At 36.5% G+C, this 20078-nt stretch overlaps 2 protein-coding genes across 2 annotated transcripts; both read left to right on the top strand.

The window, feature by feature from the left end:
- Positions 1–245: 245 nt before the first annotated feature.
- Positions 246–16179, top strand: ppp4r1l (protein phosphatase 4, regulatory subunit 1-like). Its single transcript, XM_048199019.1, has 20 exons — positions 246–483; positions 1278–1322; positions 2011–2140; positions 2578–2684; positions 2768–2910; positions 3635–3781; positions 4051–4158; positions 5590–5655; positions 5844–6002; positions 6315–6439; positions 7171–7637; positions 7726–7943; positions 9810–9893; positions 10140–10325; positions 10659–10820; positions 11043–11143; positions 11247–11367; positions 12521–12655; positions 12971–13112; positions 13558–16179. Exons 1-20 carry the CDS (start codon positions 477–479, stop codon positions 13701–13703), a joined length of 2799 nt encoding a protein of 932 aa, XP_048054976.1. The 5' UTR covers positions 246–476; the 3' UTR covers positions 13704–16179.
- Positions 16180–17760: 1581 nt separating this feature from the next.
- On the top strand, positions 17761–19742 carry rps26l (ribosomal protein S26, like). Its single transcript, XM_048199018.1, has 4 exons — positions 17761–17908; positions 19078–19255; positions 19359–19489; positions 19647–19742. Exons 1-4 carry the CDS (start codon positions 17906–17908, stop codon positions 19680–19682), a joined length of 348 nt encoding a protein of 115 aa, XP_048054975.1. The 5' UTR covers positions 17761–17905; the 3' UTR covers positions 19683–19742.
- The last annotated feature ends 336 nt before the right edge of the window (positions 19743–20078 follow it).

Raw genomic sequence — 20078 nt, 5'->3', positions numbered from 1 at the left:
ATTATTATGAGAAACTTTCTCATTATTACAAGGAAGTTTCTCATTATTATGAGAAACTAAGTCATTATTATGAGAAATTTTATCAATATAATGAGATACTAAGTCATAATTATGAGATTGTTTCTCATTATCATGACTGTATAATATTTTTTTTACCCAACTGTGGCGGAAACGGGCTTCGGGTTTTGTGAACCGGTTCAACTGATTCACTCAAAAGATCCGACTCATATGAACAATTCATTGACGAATCGGACGTCGCTAGACGAGTCACGTGATCGACATTGTCTTATTTTTTTCTCATCGAGCTTTCGGTTGAGCGATACAATTATTTGCGATATTTTCGCGCGTAAAAGTGTTTTGTTTCGATGAGTTCATCACTGTTTTTAAAGTATTTGATCTTCATATAGATGCCGGGATTGAAATAAGAGCAGGAAATCTTTTGAGGAAGTGGAGTGACAGCCCCGCTGTAAATCAAGATGGCAGGTAACGTGCTTTAGTACATTTATTTAAAGCTTTATGAGGCGGTTTAAAGAGAATCGGCCCTGTTATCGCTGTTGACTGTAATGACTCGTAATGCCTTTTGAACATTTCTGATGTATTTTAGAACAAAGGCCATGAGCCTGGTCAAATTTTAAGTGGATTAACACTAGTTGCGAGTTGTGGAGCTAGCAGGACAGACTGGGATAATATAAAAGTACTGTGATAAAGAACTTTTGGCCAACGAGACAATATATGTTGTTTTAAAATACTTAATAATGGAAAATATACTTCACTTTTAAGTAAATAGTGAAGATACCATAGCTGAGTTGACAGGAGCTTGACTGTCAGTTTGTTAGCCGGGGTCGATTCCCGGATAACACGTTTTGTTAGCTGGTCACCTTTTGAAATGCATTAATAATGTCTCATAACATAAGACCTGTTTGTATTTTATTGCAGACTACAGTATAAAAAGTGTTTGACAGACATAGTCGCTTAGTAAACGGGTTATTTGTTGTAGTCACCTGAGGTGACATTTTAGTGAGATAAGCTAACAGTACGATAAATGCCAAGGCTGTGTGTCAAAACCTAGTGAGCTGCCTACCTAAACAGCATTTTTTGGGCATTATGGTTTCGTTCTTCTTTGACTGAAAAGCCCAAAATGCAAGGCTAGTTAGATAGCTGACTAGGTTGTGAGGCACAGCCCAGCTTCATTTGTGACAGTAGCATGGCTTGAAACTGTCTATGTACTGTACAGTTGTCAGTCTGTGATCTGAACATTTTTGTTTGTGTTTCCCCAGGTCTGTCTTTATATTTTGAAGACGGTCATGATGATTTGGATGATTGTGAGTATACAGAACTCTTCAGCAACTTTACAGATCATTATCTCTCTATCAGTGTGGCTGGGTAAAAAAAAAAAACCCTCAAGAATGTCTAGGTCATGTTTCATCCCACAACCAAAATAAGAATATTTTTCCCTTAATAAAGTCCATTTTAGAACCATTAAAATCATTTGCAATTGTGTTGTTATTTTCAATTCAAATTAAGCACATTTTCCCCTCAAAATGCTATTGTAATGCGCATATATATGTATGTATACATATACATATATATATATATATATATGTTTTAATCCTGATTTGAATAGAAATTCAGTGCACAGTAAGAGAATTGTCATGAAAATGTCAACAGCAAAACAAAAATCAAAACAGCAAAACAAAAATGCTTTTAAGATCTTTACCGGTTTTTGCACACTAGTTGAAGTGTAGTCAGTGTGATCTTTGCTTGTAGAAGTGGACTGCATGTAATGGAATCCCTTTAACTGTTCTTGCTGTAACATAAAATAATTTCTCATTAAACAAATTCCCTTTTCATTAGATCTTCTCTGTCACTCTGAATTTTTTTATTTTTTTAAAGGGATTCCTGGTTTTAATGTAAAAGATCTAACATTTGATACCACCATGAGGCTGCACTAACAAACTGGACATTAAATTATACTTAGTCATTAACTGTGCGTATAAATCTGTCTTGCAGTTGGATTCGATGACTATGGTTCAGAGTGTGATGGGATTCGGATAACCGCATTCCTGGATTCAGGCCAGGATAATCTCACCCCTCTGGGCCGGCTGGAGAAATATGCTTTCAGTGAAAACGTCTTCAACAGGTGAGATGTAAAGCGTGTGATCTGCAGTTTGAAACTGAGGCATGTTATGCGAGACGGATTTCTTTCTTTTTTTTCTCTGTCATGCAATATTAAATGTTTATTTAGGAGTAGTATAAGATGTCCCTCTTGTACCTATTTAAGTGAGATTTGATACGAAAATATGAAAATAACTTTTTATGGTACAACTGTGGAAAATAAGTTAAAAAATTTAAGAGCTCAAAGCGAACCTGATATGACTTTGGGCCATAAATACTTGTAAGGAGCCAAACATGTCATTGTAGAAGAACTTGGCTTAGACTTGGAAATGTTATAAACATTATTCTAGGATTATAAAAAGGGCTGTCATTTTTTTCAAAAAGATTTTTGCTTCTAAATTGTGAAGGCTCATGTCATATGGCCTATTATGGTGTGCTTGATAGCATGATGTTTACTTTCAGGCAAATTGTGGCTCGTGGATTGCTGGATGTGCTCCGGGAGTTCAGTGATAATGAAAATGACTTCATCAGTGTCATGGAAACGGTTGCCAGGATGTCTGAGGATGGAGGTTTGTATGACTTTTAGCTGTATTTGACTTGTTTAGTATGCTAGAACTTTACGTAATATCGTAAATATAATGTGATGTTACAGAACCGACAGTGCGAGCAGAACTGATGGAACAGGTACCAAACATTGCCATGTTCCTCCATGAAAATCGCCCCAATTTCCCAGAAGCCTTCTCACGGTACCTTGTTCCCATTGTGGTCCGGTATCTCACAGACCCTAATAACCAGGTGAGTTTTACTTTGAAAAAGTGGTTGTTGTTCTTTTGAATAGAAATAATGACAAACATCATGTCTTTTCAGTATGGATTGGTCAAGGTGGTCCCACCTGGTGACTTAGTAGGCACCAGTAAATACATGTATGAATAAAAAAAAATTTTTTTAGCTTTATAAAATGTATTAAAAAAATCATATATTTATTTTAATTGTTTAAAATGTATTTATTCATTAATAAACTAACAATAAACATTTGAGCTTTAATATTTTTTTATTGGGAAGTGCTTTAAAGAGGAAGTTTTTAATAATGCAATTTAGCAGAGCAGGTTTTGGTTGCTGAAAGCATGCTGTGCTTTAACTCTTACTTTTACTTTCATCCCATTTTGTAATTCACTCTTTACTACCAATAGAGCCATCTAAACACCTCTGTTGTAATAAATTCACATCCTTTAACAGTCCGTTTCACCACAGTTAGCAGATCGCTTGAGCAATGTTCGCATTATTATGCATAATTTGTTGGCTTCTGTTATTTTAATGACAACTTTGATAATTGTGTGTAGTATTTATTTAGTCTTGTTAAATATCTGTTATTTTCATATTAAAGGGTGGTGTCATTAAGGAATGCATCTAATTAGTATCGGAAAAATGCCTGAAGCCTTATTATTCAGGGTTTCCTTTACACTAACTAAGCGATTAGTCGTTCAGACAATCCATTGAGTCGGTTTTGCTTTTCCCTTAGGTGCGAAAGACGAGCCAGGCTGCTTTGCTGGTGTTACTTGAACAGGGTCTGATGAGTAAGGCAGATATGGAGGGAAAGGTCTGCCCTGTGCTTCTGGAGCTCACTGAACCCAGCAGTGACGACGACTACAAGATCGAGGCTGTAGCGGTGGGTCTTTGTGTTAAAGAGAACGCCATGCTGATTACTGGCAGTGGATAATACTCATCGTAAAAATATGTAAACCATGAGCTTTCGTAGGACTGAAGAGATGGCAACGTGTTATATTTCCTGTCGTAACTTCATTCCATGTGTGATGGAATGCTTATCTGTATACTGTCTGCATGAAACTGTGTTGCTGTGCTAATTGTTTTGTGGGGTTGGGATGAACTTTCATGCTTTGATCTTTGTGTTGATGGTGGATAATGTTTTTTTTGCAGATAATGTGCAAGTTGGTGACCATGTTGACTAAAGACACGGTGGAACACCTTTTATTGCTGCGCTTTTGTGAACTCTGCAGTGACGTCAGACTATTTCAAGTCCGCAAGGTAAAACTCTCAATGTGTTCTATAATTTTTTTGAAGGACTTGGAACCAAATATTTTACAATGGATATGCAGTTCAAAATAAGGTCTATGTAAGTATTTGTCATTTTGTGATATTTAAATGTTAGTGGAACATGTTTATAGTTGATGTGATGATGTGCCTTGCGTGTGTGTGTGTGTGTGTGTGTGTGTGTGTGTGTGTGTGTGTGTGTGTGTGTGAGCTTCATATGTCATACATGCACAAATCACCTTGAGACCAAAAGTTAAAGGGATAGTTCTCCCAAAAATGACAATTCTGTCATCATTTACTCAAGTTGTTCCAAACCTGTATACATTTCTTTGTTCTGCTGTACACAAAGGAAAACATTTGGAAAAATATTTGTAACCAAGCAGATATCGCCCCCCATTGATTACCATAGTATATTTTTTCCACTTGAAGTTAGTTTAAAAAAAAAAAAAAAAAAAAAAACACATTTGCAGCATTTGTTTGGAGATGCCACTTTATAATGTGTTCCTAATATACTCTACCATTGAAAAGTTTGTGGTCAGTAAGGTTTTTCTTTTAAATATATGCTCACTGAGGCTGCAGTTATTTGATCTAAAGTACAGTAAAAACAGTAATTTGTGAAATATTACAATTTAAAATTACTGTTTTCTATTTTAATAAAGTTTAAAATACAATTTATTCTTCTGGCAAAAAAAAGAAAAAAGAAAAGTAACATCATTACTTCAGTCTTCAGTGTCACATGATCCTTCAGAAATCATTCTAATATGCTGATTTGGTGCTTAAGAAACATTATCATCAGTACTGAAACCAGTTGTGCTGCTTAATATTTTTGTGGAAACCATGATACATTTTTTTTTTCAGGATTCTTTACTGTCACGTTTTAGCAATTTAATGCTATTTGCAATTTAATGCAATTTAAAAAAAATTTTTTAAATTTCTTAAAAAAAAAAAAAAAAAAACACTTACTGACCAAAACTTTTGAACTGTAGTGTACTTCAATATATTTTTCTTTTACAAATGTGTGGAAATACCAGATCCATGCATGATTATTATATCAGTATCACAAGACAAATAAGTAACAATCCAATCAAACCCAACGGACAGAAATGGCTTCTATAAACAAAGAGTCTTGACAGAATAAAGTTGTATTCTGGTCAAAACGAGCTCATCAAAACAATGCTGCTTAATGTTGTATGTGTTTGTGACTGATTTGTCATTCAGATAACTTCAGTAATGAAGCTTTGGCCTACATTGTGTAGAAAAAGTTGTGAAGAATGTTAATCTACTTTTGAAACTCGTGCTGGGTTGGCAAAAAGCAATGCTGCTTGAGTTGCAGCAAGCTTCTGCTTACAACATAACAGAAGACTGAATTTGACCTTATTGCAAATGTCTAAACTCTCTCTCTTTCTTTTTTCTTCTCACCGCCAGGTCTGTGCAGCAAACTTTGGCGAGTTCTGTTCTATTGTTGGCCAGGAAGCCACAGAGAAACTACTGGTGAGACCTCTGCAGCTTTCCTTTTGTGCTTGTATTTATGACAATATTGCAGTCACAGTGGGCCAAAATTAATGTTTAATTATATCTGAGTGCTAGACCCAAAAAACATCCGTAATCTCAGAAAAGCTTTAGTTTTAGTCTTTGTGTTGAGTCAAATGTGTTAACCAGCACTCTCTCTTTGTCCTCAGATGCCTAAGTTTTTTGACCTGTGCTCAGACAGTCTGTGGGGTATTCGGAAAGCCTGTGCTGAATGCTTCATGGTTGTTTCAAATTGCACTTCTCCAGAGGTGCGACGTACTAAATTGTCCCCCTTGTTCATCAACCTCATTAGTGATCAGTCACGCTGGGTAAGAACAAAGATATACACACACACACACACACATGCGCACACACACACACACAGTGTTTTAACATGCTGTGACTCAGCATCTAATTTCTGTCCTCTCTGAAAGTAAACATGGTTATTTGATGTTTAGTATGCAGCTATGCAGAGTAGGAATTTGGACCTGTGATATTTCTGACTTTCTGTTTTCCACTTATATTGGACAATCTTTATTACATTTTAGAAATTAGATTTGAGCAAAGAGGTTTGGAGAATGGATGGATGTTCTTTTTTTTTTAAAGGGAAGGGAACTTCTCTCATTTTTTTCCATTTTCAGGTACGCCAGGCTGCGTTCCAGTCTCTAGGTCGTTTCATCTCCACGTTTGCCAACCCTTCTATCACAGGATTGCATTTCTGTGAGGATGGAACCCTCCGCGAGATACCGAAGATCTCCTCAGAGAGGTAAACGCACATGGTTTCTTCACTATGATTCTGGTTGTGGGGAAAACTACATATTTTGTAATCAGCTAGTTGTTGTATTTTATTAAATCTTAACTTGAAGCCCTGTATAATTAGGCTTGTTTTGGGTTCACCTGACCCCTATTGGACCATTTCTTAGTTAGTTCTTTAAATAGTTACATACATTAACAATCAAAAGTTTAGGGTCAGTGTGATTATTTTTAAAGAAATGAATGCTTTTATTTAGCAAGGTTGCATTAAATTGATCAAAAGTGACAGCAGAGATTTACATTGTTACAAAAAAAATCTATTTTGCACAAATGCATTTCCTTTGAAATATTCATCAAAGAATCTGGAAAAAAATAAATAAATCATGGTTTCCACAAAAATACCAAGATTGGTAATAATAAGACATGTTTCTTAAGCAGCAATATTAGAATGATTTCTGAAGGATCATGTGACACTGAAGACTGGAGTAATGATGCTGAAAATTCAGCTTTGCCATAACAGGAATAAATTACATTTTAAAATGTATTCAAATAGAAAACGGTTATTTGAAATTGTAATAATATTTCACAATATTACTGTTTTTACTGTTTTTTTTTTTTTTAAATATTTAAAAAATATTACAGACCCCAAACTTTTGAACAGTAGTGTAGTTCCTAGTTACTTCTTTATACTAAAACTTGAAATTAAATGAATAAATTCTAAATGAACCCCTCCTGTCTTTGTAGCCACAGACAGGAAGTGACCACCAGCAGTTCGAGTAACAGCCGCAATGCCTCCATTGATGATTCTTCGGACGGTCTCATTCAGCCCCGTTCAGAGCAGCTACGATCCACCTCACACACAGCGGTTCCAGCATCACATCCTCCACGTGGCCACTCCTCTGATAGCACCAGCCAGAGCCAGCCTGAAAGCTTAACCCCTTCATCCCACCAGCAGATGGATGACTGCACAATGTTCAACTCCTTCAACTTCTGGAGACCCCCGCTACCTGACATTACCCAAGACCTGCAGTTACTGCAAGTGGAGAAAAGAGATGTGTTGACAGAAGAAAAAGAAGAGACCATGAGAGAGACAGAAAGTGAGGGGAAAGAAAATGTGCCAAGTTTAGATGCACAAGGCCCAGCCACCAGCTCCCAGATCCAGAAAGTTTTGGACTGTCTTCAGCCCCACCTAGATGATCCTGACGTTCAAGGTGATTTTGAAAAGAGCTCATGTTCTTTTGCTCTTTACTGAGTAGGGAATTGTAGTTCTTCATTCCCCCATTTGCTTTCCACTCGCAGCTCAAGTGAAGGTGTTGTCCGCTGCGCTGAAAGCTGCCCAACTAGAGAGTCAAACAGAAGATGCTGATGAGTCTCTGTCAGAGAGTAACGGTTCCACAGGCTCCCCGACATCTGACGAGCTCAGTGCCATGAGTGAACTCTCACTGACAGACGCACAGATCTCAGACTCGCCCTCCACGTCACCTGTGCTGGTAGATGACTCTGAACACAGCAGTGAGGTGAGAAGACAACTTTATAGTGAATAAAAGTCAATTTAGCCATTTCACAATTATAACGTTAAAAATGATCTATTACATTTTTCCATTTGAAGTATTATTACATATAATTAATTTTATAATACTTATGTTTTTTTAAAAATGTTGCCATTATAATTTATATATTTTATTATAATGATATTAATAATAGTAATGTTGGTTCATGTAGTTCACTACTTTATTGTAAGGTGTCCCTGTTTCAGTGTAATTAAACATTTAAGTACTGATTGATATTAATTAGGGCTGGGCGATATATCACATGCAATTATCGAAGATGAATCGCCTTCGATAATGAACGCGATATTGCGTAGCTTGTCAGTGAACTACGGCTCTGTCTATTAGGGTGCTTTCACATTAGCACTTTTGGTGCGCACCCGGGTTCGATTGACGTCAGAGTTCGGTACGTTTGGATGATGTGAACGCGGTCTTCTGAACTCGGGTGCGCACCCGCGAACCGTACCCGAGTCCGCTTAAAAAGGGTGGTCTGGGGTGCGGTTCAAGTGAACTCCGGTACGGTTCGCTTCTGATATGAATGCAAACGTACCAAATTGCGGAAGTGAACCGCTATTAATGCCGTATTATTTGATAAAAATGTGTGTTTGTGTGTGTGTTTCACTCACTTTCCCAACGAGCGTGACTGACGTGCTGCAAGCAGAGAGCTGTAGTGTAGCCTTTCTTATTTCTGCTCACCTTCCGTACTACAGTCGCGGCAGATAGAGGCAAGTGTCGTTATGAACAAAACCAACGGTTAAAAAACAAAAATATGAAAGTGAGGAGAGCAACGTTATGCATTTTGCCGCCCTCTCCTGCGCCGTCGTTACTAAGCAACGGAGTAAACAGCTGCTGGTTTGATGACGCAAACGAACCGCGGGTCGGACCCAAATAATATAATGTGAACACAGTCCAGTGGGGGCAGGGGGAGGGGGGAGCAATCGAACTCAGGTTCGGTCCAGGCAATCGAACCAAGTGTGAAAGCACCCTTAAATGCCGCTCCATTTGAGAGCAGGTGATGGCGATTTAGCGGTAATCAGGGAACCGGCTTTACTGACGAAATGCGCATGAAAATCGCATGCGATATATCGCCCAGCCCTAATATTAATTAACTACATGTATTTACTCTAGGGTTAGGATTAGGGTTTGGTTTAGGGTTACTTGCATGCAATTATGCATAATTTATAGTTATTACTATAGTAACAAGGACACTAAAATAAAGCGTTACCAAATGTTTCAACTTTTGACAATAATTATAATTATAATTTAATTTAATAAATTATAATTATAACTTTTAAATTAATTAATTAATTAATTATTACAGGAATAAATGTAATACTTAATGTAACAGATATTTTTTAAAATGTTATAATTATAACATTATTTAGTATTGTTATTTAAATAATTAATTAAATTTAATAGTAATTTATTTTTTTAATTATTATTTTATAATAATAATAAAAAATCATTATTACTATTGTTGTTGTTGTCAGAACTATCCATATATATTAATTTTTAATTAAAATAATTTTATATCATTATTCCCTGAATAAAGCCTCCAAATGAAGAATCTTCACTGAGGCTGGAAAATACCATTTCCATGTAATCTGTCAGTTAATATGAGGTCATAACAATTATAAAAGGAGAATAATGTTGTTTTTTAAATGGTTTTGATGCTGCTGCCACTGTTTGACATGTCATGGCAAATCGACTTCTGCATTTTTATGTAAATCTGTTTATGCAAATGTAATTAGAAGGAAGTGCTGGCACAGTAACTCTACAGTAGAGAGTTCATTATACTGTATATGCATTTGTGTGTGTGTGTGTGTGTGCATACAGGAGTCAGACCTAATAGAAAACGTGGAGGAAGTCAAAGACTCAGACGCAGTTAAAACATGCGAAGAGGAGAAGTCTAAAGTTCAGGTAAAGTACTGCTTGGGAAATGTTACTTGCATGTTTTACCATATTAAAATCTCCTAGCTTTACATTGGCCTTAATTTTAAAAAATATTTGTACAGACCACAAACCTTGTTCAATTACAATCATTAATGAAAAGCACATCAAATGTATAAAAACTCTTTTTGTAAATAAACAGACTAAATCCGACTGATCAAACTAGTTTATCAACTCTGTGAAGTTTCCTGACACTCGTTCTTTCTTGTGTCTCAGAATGTAATTCCACAGCAGTTGCTGGATCAGTATCTGTCCATGACAGACCCCGCTCGAGCTCAGACCGTGGACACCGAGATCGCCAAACACTGTGCATTCAGCTTGCCAGGTGTTGCCCTAACGCTGGGCAGACAAAACTGGCACTGCCTCAAAGACACGTACGAGACCCTCGCTACAGACGTACAGGTAAAACTTCCTCTTAATATGCATTACTCATCATGGTATTTGTTGGAAAACCAAACTGTCAAAATATCAAATGTTAGTACAGTACTGTAACACATTTCACTTTATAATTCTTACATAACCTTATATATTTATAATTATATAATATATACGTTATATTATATACTATATATTTACTTATTATTAATGAAACAATATTTTTACTGTACCATAATGTAATGGATTATAATTGTCTTTCTTTTGTAAATATGTAATACATGAGGTATAGACGCAGTAACTTCGGTACACCAGAGTGTTTTGCATTTGTCAAATGAATTAACTTTGTATGTGTTCCAGTGGAAGGTGCGACGGACACTTGCGTTCTCTATCCATGAGTTGGCAGTGATTCTGGGGGATCAGCTGACCGCGGCTGACCTGGTGCCCATATTCAATGGATTCCTTAAAGATCTGGATGAGGTGCGGATAGGAGTCCTCAAACACCTGTATGATTTCTTGAAGGTGAGAATATGAAATTTCTTTAACTGAGAAAATGTGTAGCTTATGCAAAGAGCTTTAAAAAGTGAATTGCCCATACGGGGATTGCTGATTTCTTAAATGCATTTCAAAAAGTTTAATTTCAAATTTGATGAGCATGTCATGGCTGTCAGCATTATTTAATAGTTTTTAGTCAAAGTCCCTATCAACACTGGCATCAACAAATCTTTGTTTCCTCTTTTGTAGCTTCTTCATGCCGAGAAGCGTCGGGAGTATCTGTATCAGCTACAGGAGTTCATGGTGACGGACAACAGTCGAAATTGGAGATTCCGCTATGAGCTAGCTGAGTATGTACTACTTTGTTACATGCTTTATTCAGTGTTTTTCAGAGTGTTTTTTTGAAGCACTTAAGTGTGATCTCACTCTTGTGGCATGTGTCTGTGTATTTAGACAGCTCATCCTGATCATTGAGTTGTACAGTCACAACGACGTCTATGACTACCTCAGACAGATTGCGCTTAACCTTTGCTCTGACAAAGTGTCTGAAGTGCGGTGGATCTCCTATAAACTGGTGAGTCAAATTCCCTTCAGCTTGTTTCCAAAAATAGCACAACATTACAATGCCTTTTACTGTATTGTTCGAGTTTATGTTCTGCTTTTAGCAACTCCATTGGTTTTAAACCTCATCTCATGGGTATTAACATCTGTCTCGGGTGATCTGCACATGTTGTGCTAAATGTTTTAACCTATTATGCTTTTTTACATTTTAAATTGTTTTGTGTAATGTTGCTGTTTGAGCATGAAAAAGGTCTGCAAAGCTACAAAGCACAAAGTCACTCCAAAAGGAGTTATTCTCTATATCAGTATGCACTATTTCTGAACTCCCTGAAATGCCTCAATTGTAGTCTTGAGTTTTCTTCTGGGAACGAACACATCAAAATATTCTTCATTTAAATAATTCCCACCCAAGGCTTATGCAAAAAAAGGATGAGTTGCATTAGTAGTGTGTTGAAACTCATGGTTATGGTAAGGGGTGTAACCCAAACCCGAACACGTTCAAAGCGGTTGACCAATCACAGCCCACTGGTCCAGCCTAGGGCTGTGCAATTAATTGCAATTGCAAAACAATCGCGATTTGACCACATGCAATTTCTAAATCGCATAAGACTGCAATTTTATTTATTAATTTATTTATATTTTAATTCAGAATATTTTAGTATTTTGGATTCAGGAGAAAGGATGTGTCAGAGAGCATGGTAATTTGCAAGACCTGTGAGATTGTTGCAATGTAACAGGGCAATACAACAAACCTGTTCCAGCACTTAAAACAGCGACATAAAAAACTGTATGATTAATGCATGTCGACAAAGTCCATCGAAACTAACAAAAGCACACCTCAAAGCCAGCCTGAACCGACTGAACAAGTATCCGTTGTTCAAGCATTTGCAAGCATCACGCCTTATGAGAAAGGCGAAAGACGGCACAAGGAAAATTACTGGCACAAAGAAACACGATCACCTAACATATATGCATCCCCATCAGAGCACATTGCGCTTTTCGGAAGGAGAGGCTTCATAGAGACAGGAACTAAACAGAGCGTTACTGACAGACTAGGAAGAGAGGTGCTTCAACAATGTGAAATATGTGAAAAACAATGTGTTTTTTTGAACATTCAAGCATGAAAACATAGTGTTCTTTAAGTTTTGTCTTGTGAATCTGTGTAGGTGGTGGTGATCCTGCAGAAGTTTTATTCCTGTGAAGCTCATGACCTGGGTCTGAATTACATTAATGAGCTCATTATGAGATTCTGCCACTGTCCCAAATGGGTCGGACGTCAGGCATTTGCATTCATTTGCCAGGTAAATTTGACATCAAATTGTAGTTTCATACAGCATTATCCAAAGGATTTACAGTCACGCCATCTTTACATTAATTCATGTGGTCCTACACTGTTTCTTCACTTCTTTTACTGTCATATTTTTGCTGCTGTTAATTTTTCATGACGTGGGATGGATGCATTTAAAATCAAGATGCCACAATAACAGACTAGTGTGCAACTTAATTTATTTAAATTATAATTTATTTATTTAAAACCTGCTCTTTTTGAGTACAATATGCATCAGGCAAAATCTAAATGTGTGAGTGATTGAAACATTTCCTTTGTTTCCATTCAGGCAATAGTGGAGGAGGACTGCATGCCCATGGACCAGTTTGCACAGCACCTTCTACCCAGTCTACTCAGCCTCTCATCAGATCCTGTGCCCAACGTACGCGTACTAGTGGCCAAGGCGTTACGACAGAGCGTGTTGGAAAAACGTAAGAGGCAAACGCACACAATTTGAGGATGTAAGAGGATGCATGCATCACAGGATGTTGACAAAGACTCGTGCCTCCTTTTATTAGACCCTCCAAGGGTTAAAATTAAATTAAAAGTTACTCTCTTTTCTCTGCCTGGAAAATGGAGCAAAAATATTAACGAGTACTATCCTGTATGAGGTGTATACTTATTTTTGTCCAATGAAATGCTTTCTAGAATGATGATGTCCAAAGTACAAGTTGTCAAGTGTAGTTTTGCCAGTCAGTGATGTAAAATCCACTGAATTTGGTTTTGGTTTTGTTTTATATTAACCTCTTGTAGGTATATTATTTAACTAATAAACTTTCACTATTAATAGCACAATAGATAAAATATTTTTCTGTGTAAGTGTCACGGTTTAGACATCAGTTCTGATCACCATCTATGTGTCTACTCTGATCTCAGCATACTTCAAGGACCCAGGCAGCGCTTATTCAGATGAGCTAGAAGAGGCTCTGTCCGAACTGAGGATGGACAAGGACAGGGACGTGCGGTTCTTTGCCACACTGGATCCCAACAGAAACGTCATGGACACGGCAGCGCTCATTTAGCACCTTTAGCTCTATCCGCACATGTGAACAAGCACCAGCAGGAACAACACTAAACGGATTCACAGACAAGTGTTTACAAATAGGAACTACTGACCAAGACCTTCACACACACAATGCATCCTTATCCTCGCCTAATATGCTCCACAGTATATGCATATTTTATGCATTTTCTGATTTATACACAAAATGGGCCTCATTTATTGAAAAAAAAAACGTATATGTAGCTAAATTTAAAATTGGATTCTTAATATATGCAAATATATGCGTATTTATGTTAATACAACTGATACAGCCATGAAAAATTATCTTCCTCATTGGTTTTTGCCATTTAAATTATGAAATTGAGATTGCCTTGTCAAAAAAAAAATGAAAACTTTTCATACATGAGGCCCACGCATCTTCTCACTTCCAAACCTCATTTTAAGCCTCTTCCTCCAGCACTCAAACACACACACACACACACACACACACACACACACACCTTAAAACACAGAACAACCATCTCACCTCTCTAAATAGTGCAAGATTTCGTTTGCACCTTTGTGGCAGCAGAAAGTATTTGGAGACACAAGACGCATCTTAAAGGCGGATTGTGTTTCTTCTCAAAACCGTTCAGATGCTACCAGCTGCCCCTCCAAAGCTAACTGTACATTTGTAAGACTTCTTCTTTTTTCTCCATTTCCTTTTCTTGTGGATTTCTTAAAACAAAAAGGACTAAGAAGACATAAGCAGACTGACACAGTGAAGTGCTACTAACTCAGGGAGACCTGATATTCAGATTTTTTTTTTTTTTTTTTTTTTTTTTTTAAAGCTGCAATGCCGCAAAATGGTATCGAGCTGAGCGAAAGTGAAATTTTGCTGCATTTATTAACCTCCTGTTTACCTGACCCTCAGAGTGCACCTGCATTGTTGTGGGAAACGACGATTAAAAAATGGCAAACGAGCGAGTTATTGCAGCTCGGGAGCCGAAAACCTCCCTCTTTTTGCTCAATCCTTTTGTAGCTTGCAAGAATTTGCTCTTGTCTTTCAGTACTGATATTTTAATGTACATGTTTTTCTGTGTGTTCTGAGTGAGATCCAGTTGTATGTAACCTCTTCGTCTTCCCTGATTGGTGGAGAGCGGTTTTATACCTCGCCGTTTTATAAATAAAAGGGGCCAGTATTTTAGAGGGGTGTCAGGAGTAAACCAATGCTTTCCAAGCAACCTTTATAGCCACTAGACAACATTTAGACACTGTACAAGCAAAATTCAGACTTGTCCAGTCTTTAGAATTACAGTAAGACATTAATGATGTTCGTTAAACACTCGATTGGTTAAATGGGCTGACCTGCAGAGGGCGCTGCTTGGTTGTCTGTGGAAAACATCGAAACAAGCACACTGTTTAGTTGCAGTTGCACTAGTTAATCAAAGCACGTCATGATTCCTCTGACAATTCCCAAATTTGCTTTAAAGTAAATAAGCTACTATGTGCTTGAAGTTGAAATGATGGACCATCCGTTTCATGGTTGTGCTGCTCTTGGCATCGGTTAACTTGCTTGTGGCTGCTGATTGGTTATCAGTATGTCTGTTTTAATGGTTTATATATTTAAATTAGGGGGACCGGACCCACATCAGCATGTAAGGGCAAACCTTGCCAAGAGCACTTTACTAATCATTAAGGGTTCAATAGAAAGAAAATTGCAGGTCCTTTTTTTATATATATATATAAGTAATATTAAATCTGCTGGACTGGATGAATCATGATAAATCAGTAGTTCTGATTTTTTTAATAAGGCAACTTTCTTGACCAAACTCGAGTGGTGCTCGGATCCAGTGCGTTTATTCTCACAGATGTGTATATGGAATATGTTTATGGACTGTGTATATGGAATTTTTTTTTTTTTAAAAGGTTTTAGTCTAGTTCTGAAATACAGCCTGTGATCAAATATGATTTTATTGATGATCTCTACAGGATTCAAGGCCAGTCTTTTTTTTTTTTTTTTTTTTTCGTGTGGCGATGTTTGGTTTGGAATTGTATAATGGGCGAAGTTGTTTCCCTTGTGTTCCCATGTGTGTTTGTGTGCATGCATCTGTGTGTGGCTGTGTGTCCTTTTTGTTTGTTTCTTTTTTTTTTTTCATATGTTCATAGATTTATATTTTGTTAGATTGTTATATTTTCCCCAATAAATTCTCCTGTTTGATTTACTGAGGCACTGACATTACTGATGTCAATGAAACCACTTCATCTGTCTGCATACTGCATATGTACTGATCCACTAGTTCTCTCATAATGTTACAATATTAAGATACAAAATTTGATTTGATCCCCCCCCCCCCCCCCCCATTGTATACTTCTCAATGTATCATGTTCAAAGATTTTATATCCTAACCTTTCAGGTTACAACATTTGTAATTTTCTGTGCATCTCTTTTAAATACAATTTATGTATTGTTATTTTTAGTATTCGTTAATTAAAATAATATAAATTTGAAATCATTTCTCAGTTGTGCCCTTTCTTATGAAGACGATTCAGTTAAAACTCACCAAGTCTAGTGATTCTTGAGCACATTTCACATTAAAGGGTTAGTTCACCCATGAAAAATCTGTCATTTATTACTCACCCTCATGCCGTTCCACACCCGTAAGACCTTCGTTAATCTTTGGAACACAAATGAAGATTTTTTTTGTTGAAATCCGATGGCTTAGTGAGGCCTGCATAGCCAGCAATAACATTTCCTCTCTCAAGATCCATAAATGTGCTAAAAACATATTTAAATCAGTTCATGTGAGTACAGTGGTTCAATAAGAATATTTTTTGTGCGCCAAAAAAACAAAATAACGGCTTATTTAGTGATGGCCAATTTCAAAACACTGCTTCAGGAAGCTTTGGAGCGTTATGAATCGGCGTATCAAATCATGATTCGGGTCGCGTGTCAAACTGCTGAAATCACGTGACTTTGGCGCTCTGAACCGCAGATTCGATACGCTGATTCATAACGTTCCGAAGCTTCCTGAAGCATTGTTTTGAAATCTGCCATCACTATATAAGTCGTTACTTTGTTTTTTTTTGGCGCACCAAAAATATTCTCGTCGCTTTATAATATTAATTTTGAACCACTGTACTCACATGAACCGATTTAAATATGTTTTTAGTACCTTTATGGATCTTGAGAGAGGAACTGTCATTGCTGGCTATGCAGGCCTCACTGAGCCATCGGATTTCATCAAAAATATCTTAATTTGTGTTCCGAAGATGAACGAAGGTCTTACGGGTGCGGAACGGCATGAGGGTGAGTAATAAATGACAGAATTTTCATTTTTGGGTGAACTAACCCTTAAATAAGGAGCATTTGTGCATAAGTCAACATATTTGCTATGCATTTACAATTATTGTTAATCTATTTTCAAAAGTATTATAATGAAATTACATTTAATATTGTTTTATCCATTTAATAGAGCAAAACTATTTACATAACTCTACCTTTGCTGGACTTACACCATTTAGTATAATTATATTATAATAATAGCATTTTTTAATATTGTGTTTACATAATTAAAGGGTTAGTTCACCCAAAAATGAAAATTCTGTCAATTGATCACCCTCATGTTGTTCCACATCCGTAAGACCTTTGTTCAATTATGTTTTTTTTGTGCAAACAAAGAACTAGTTAGACCACTGGAATCACATGGAGCACTTGAAGGATGTCTTTCCTATCGTTCTGGACCTTGAATGTGTAAATTGCATTGCTCGATATGGAGGGACAGATTTCATTAAAAATATCTTCATTTGAGTTGTGAAGATGAACGAAAGTCTTGCGGGTTTGGAACGACATGAGGTTGAGTAATTAATGACAGGATTTTCTTTTTTGGGTGAACTAACCCTTTAAGGATGATTAGTCTGTCTCCTTTATGACAGTTATTACATGACTTTTACGCTGCCTTCGCCATCAGACACTCCACAGCTCTACATGCGCCACTAACGCGTATCCTTCCCCATTAAACTAGTTCCTTATTAGGAATAAATTAGCCCCTGTGTCATATAGTAATATATATTTAAATTTTAAGTATATATTTAAATTGTATACCTCAATTAAACTTTAATATTTCTAGCCTTGCATCACATCGAAACAGTATTTTCGTTCAATAGACTTTTGTTTTGTAGCAGAGAAAGATTTATTTCCGGTTAGCGTTTTCCGGTCCTCTTTCCTGCCTCCCGTTCAAGATGGTGAGTCTTGAGTTTTCGCGCTTGACCCGTGAATATGATTTAGTATATGAAATCTCTTTTATATAGTCAAGGAAACTATGTGATCACCGAGCATAGTTAGTAACGTATGTGATTTGACTACAAACGGGCCACTATATCAGATTATTAGACAGTTTTTAGTAAGAAGTTTCTGATAATGGCTAGCATGTGGCTGCCTCTTCAGCAGCACGCGGCATGGACAGGCCTGGTATTGTGTGTATATATAAAGCAAAATACTGGCATTTAATGCTTATTACAGCCATTAAGTCTTCGATATACTGATTCTACTTGTGTTATTGTCGATATGTTGTGTATCAAGACGCTGCAGTCTGTCAGTACTTTGGTGTAAACTGAGCTGACATGAAGATTGATGCGGATCTAACTACTGATCAATGCAGAACAGGCTTTCTAAGCTGATATAAAATTAAGGGTAGATTGACACTTGGATCATTTTTAGTACATTTTTTTTTTTTTCAATAATTGATTTTGATTGGTGCGAAAAAGATCGTCGCTTTTGTATGTCTGTTTTTAGGAAATACACAGATCATACCATAATAATGAAAACCTGGAAATATCAGGAAATCACGATTTTAAAAATTACAAAAATAGTTAAGTAAAATATTAAACATTAATTTTTTAGGTATATATGTGGTTACTATAGTAATGGAAATCCTGAAACTGTCCATTTACTGATATTTCAAAGATTTCTATGGGAACCACATACAGATATCAAATTTAATAATAATATTTATTTTATAATATTTGAAAATTGTGATTTCCTTATAAAATTTTAGGTCAAATAGGGTTGGGTATCGGGATTGGAAATTTTAGCAGTTCCGATTCTGTACAAAGTGCAGAAATTGAAATCAAATGAAGAATAACACTACATTTTCTTGTTATAAATAAAATAGATTAATCCTTAGATAGAGAGAATATATTTGTTAGTAATTTATATAATCATAATTATAATATTTTATGTGTGTATATATATGCATGAATAGCAAGAAATTAAAAGTAGAAAGAATTTGTATATAAAATAATTTTTATACTAAAATTCATGGAAATTCATTGGTCAGAAAGTATAGGATGTTTAATTGAATTTTGTCCAATTCTATTTTAATTATTGAAGTATTTAAATTTCTTAATGACAGACTAAGAAGAGAAGGAACAACGGACGTGCAAAGAAAGGCCGTGGCCATGTCCAGCCCATCCGCTGCACCAACTGTGCCCGCTGTGTTCCCAAGGACAAGGCCATCAAGAAGTTTGTCATCAGGAACATCGTGGAGGCCGCTGCTGTGAGGGACATCTCCGAAGCTAGTGTGTTTGACTGTAAGTGACTGCATTAACAGCAAAAACATTGACCAAGTCTCATTAGTATGTGATATTGCAGATTAAAATGCTGGTTTTCTGTTTTCCGCTGTTCCTTTTGTAGCATATGTATTGCCCAAGCTCTACGTGAAGCTGCATTACTGTGTTAGCTGTGCCATCCACAGCAAGGTGGTGAGAAACAGATCCCGGGAGGCCCGCAAGGACCGAACACCACCTCCCCGCTTCAGGCCTGGCGTAAGTACCTGAAATTCTGTAGATGACTAATCTTTATTACTCCATTAAGTTAAAGTAACAGCTGCAGTATGTTAGTAGTTACAATGCTTGTTTTGTAATGTTGTTAATTGGAGTTTTATGTGGATCTCAGCATTTTTTTTCTCCTTTTTTCCTGCAGGGTGCTCCTCCCAGAGCTCCTCCGAAGCCCATGTGAAGCAAATTAACTCACATTCTGTGCATTTTTATGCAGAAAAATAAAAATATCTGAAACGGATCCTGGTTTGTGTACATTTGTTACTTTTTGGAGCTCTAAAGCCTTCATTTTTATCTCACAATGAACTTTTTAACTTTGCATTCTGTGTTATTATAATAGGTGAACATGTCCCTGATATTTTATTACATTAAAAAATCTGAACATTTTGAAATTGGTGGTTTTTATCTGAACATCCACCGCTAGCTCGTAGTCTGTTATCATAAATGGTTATAAATCTATATACATGTTAAATTTGTGATGCATCATGTGTTCTAAGAAAAACTGATTTGTTTGGTCATAATATTGATTGAATTAATATTAGCAGTCGGTGGTACATCGTTGATTTACTTATTTTTA

The sequence above is a fragment of the Megalobrama amblycephala genome, linkage group LG8 (assembly GCF_018812025.1).
Source record: "Megalobrama amblycephala isolate DHTTF-2021 linkage group LG8, ASM1881202v1, whole genome shotgun sequence".
Classification (NCBI taxonomy): Eukaryota; Metazoa; Chordata; class Actinopteri; order Cypriniformes; family Xenocyprididae; genus Megalobrama; species Megalobrama amblycephala.
Note: the sequence above shows the minus strand (reverse complement) of the source record. Positions and strands in the feature narration are given on the sequence as shown.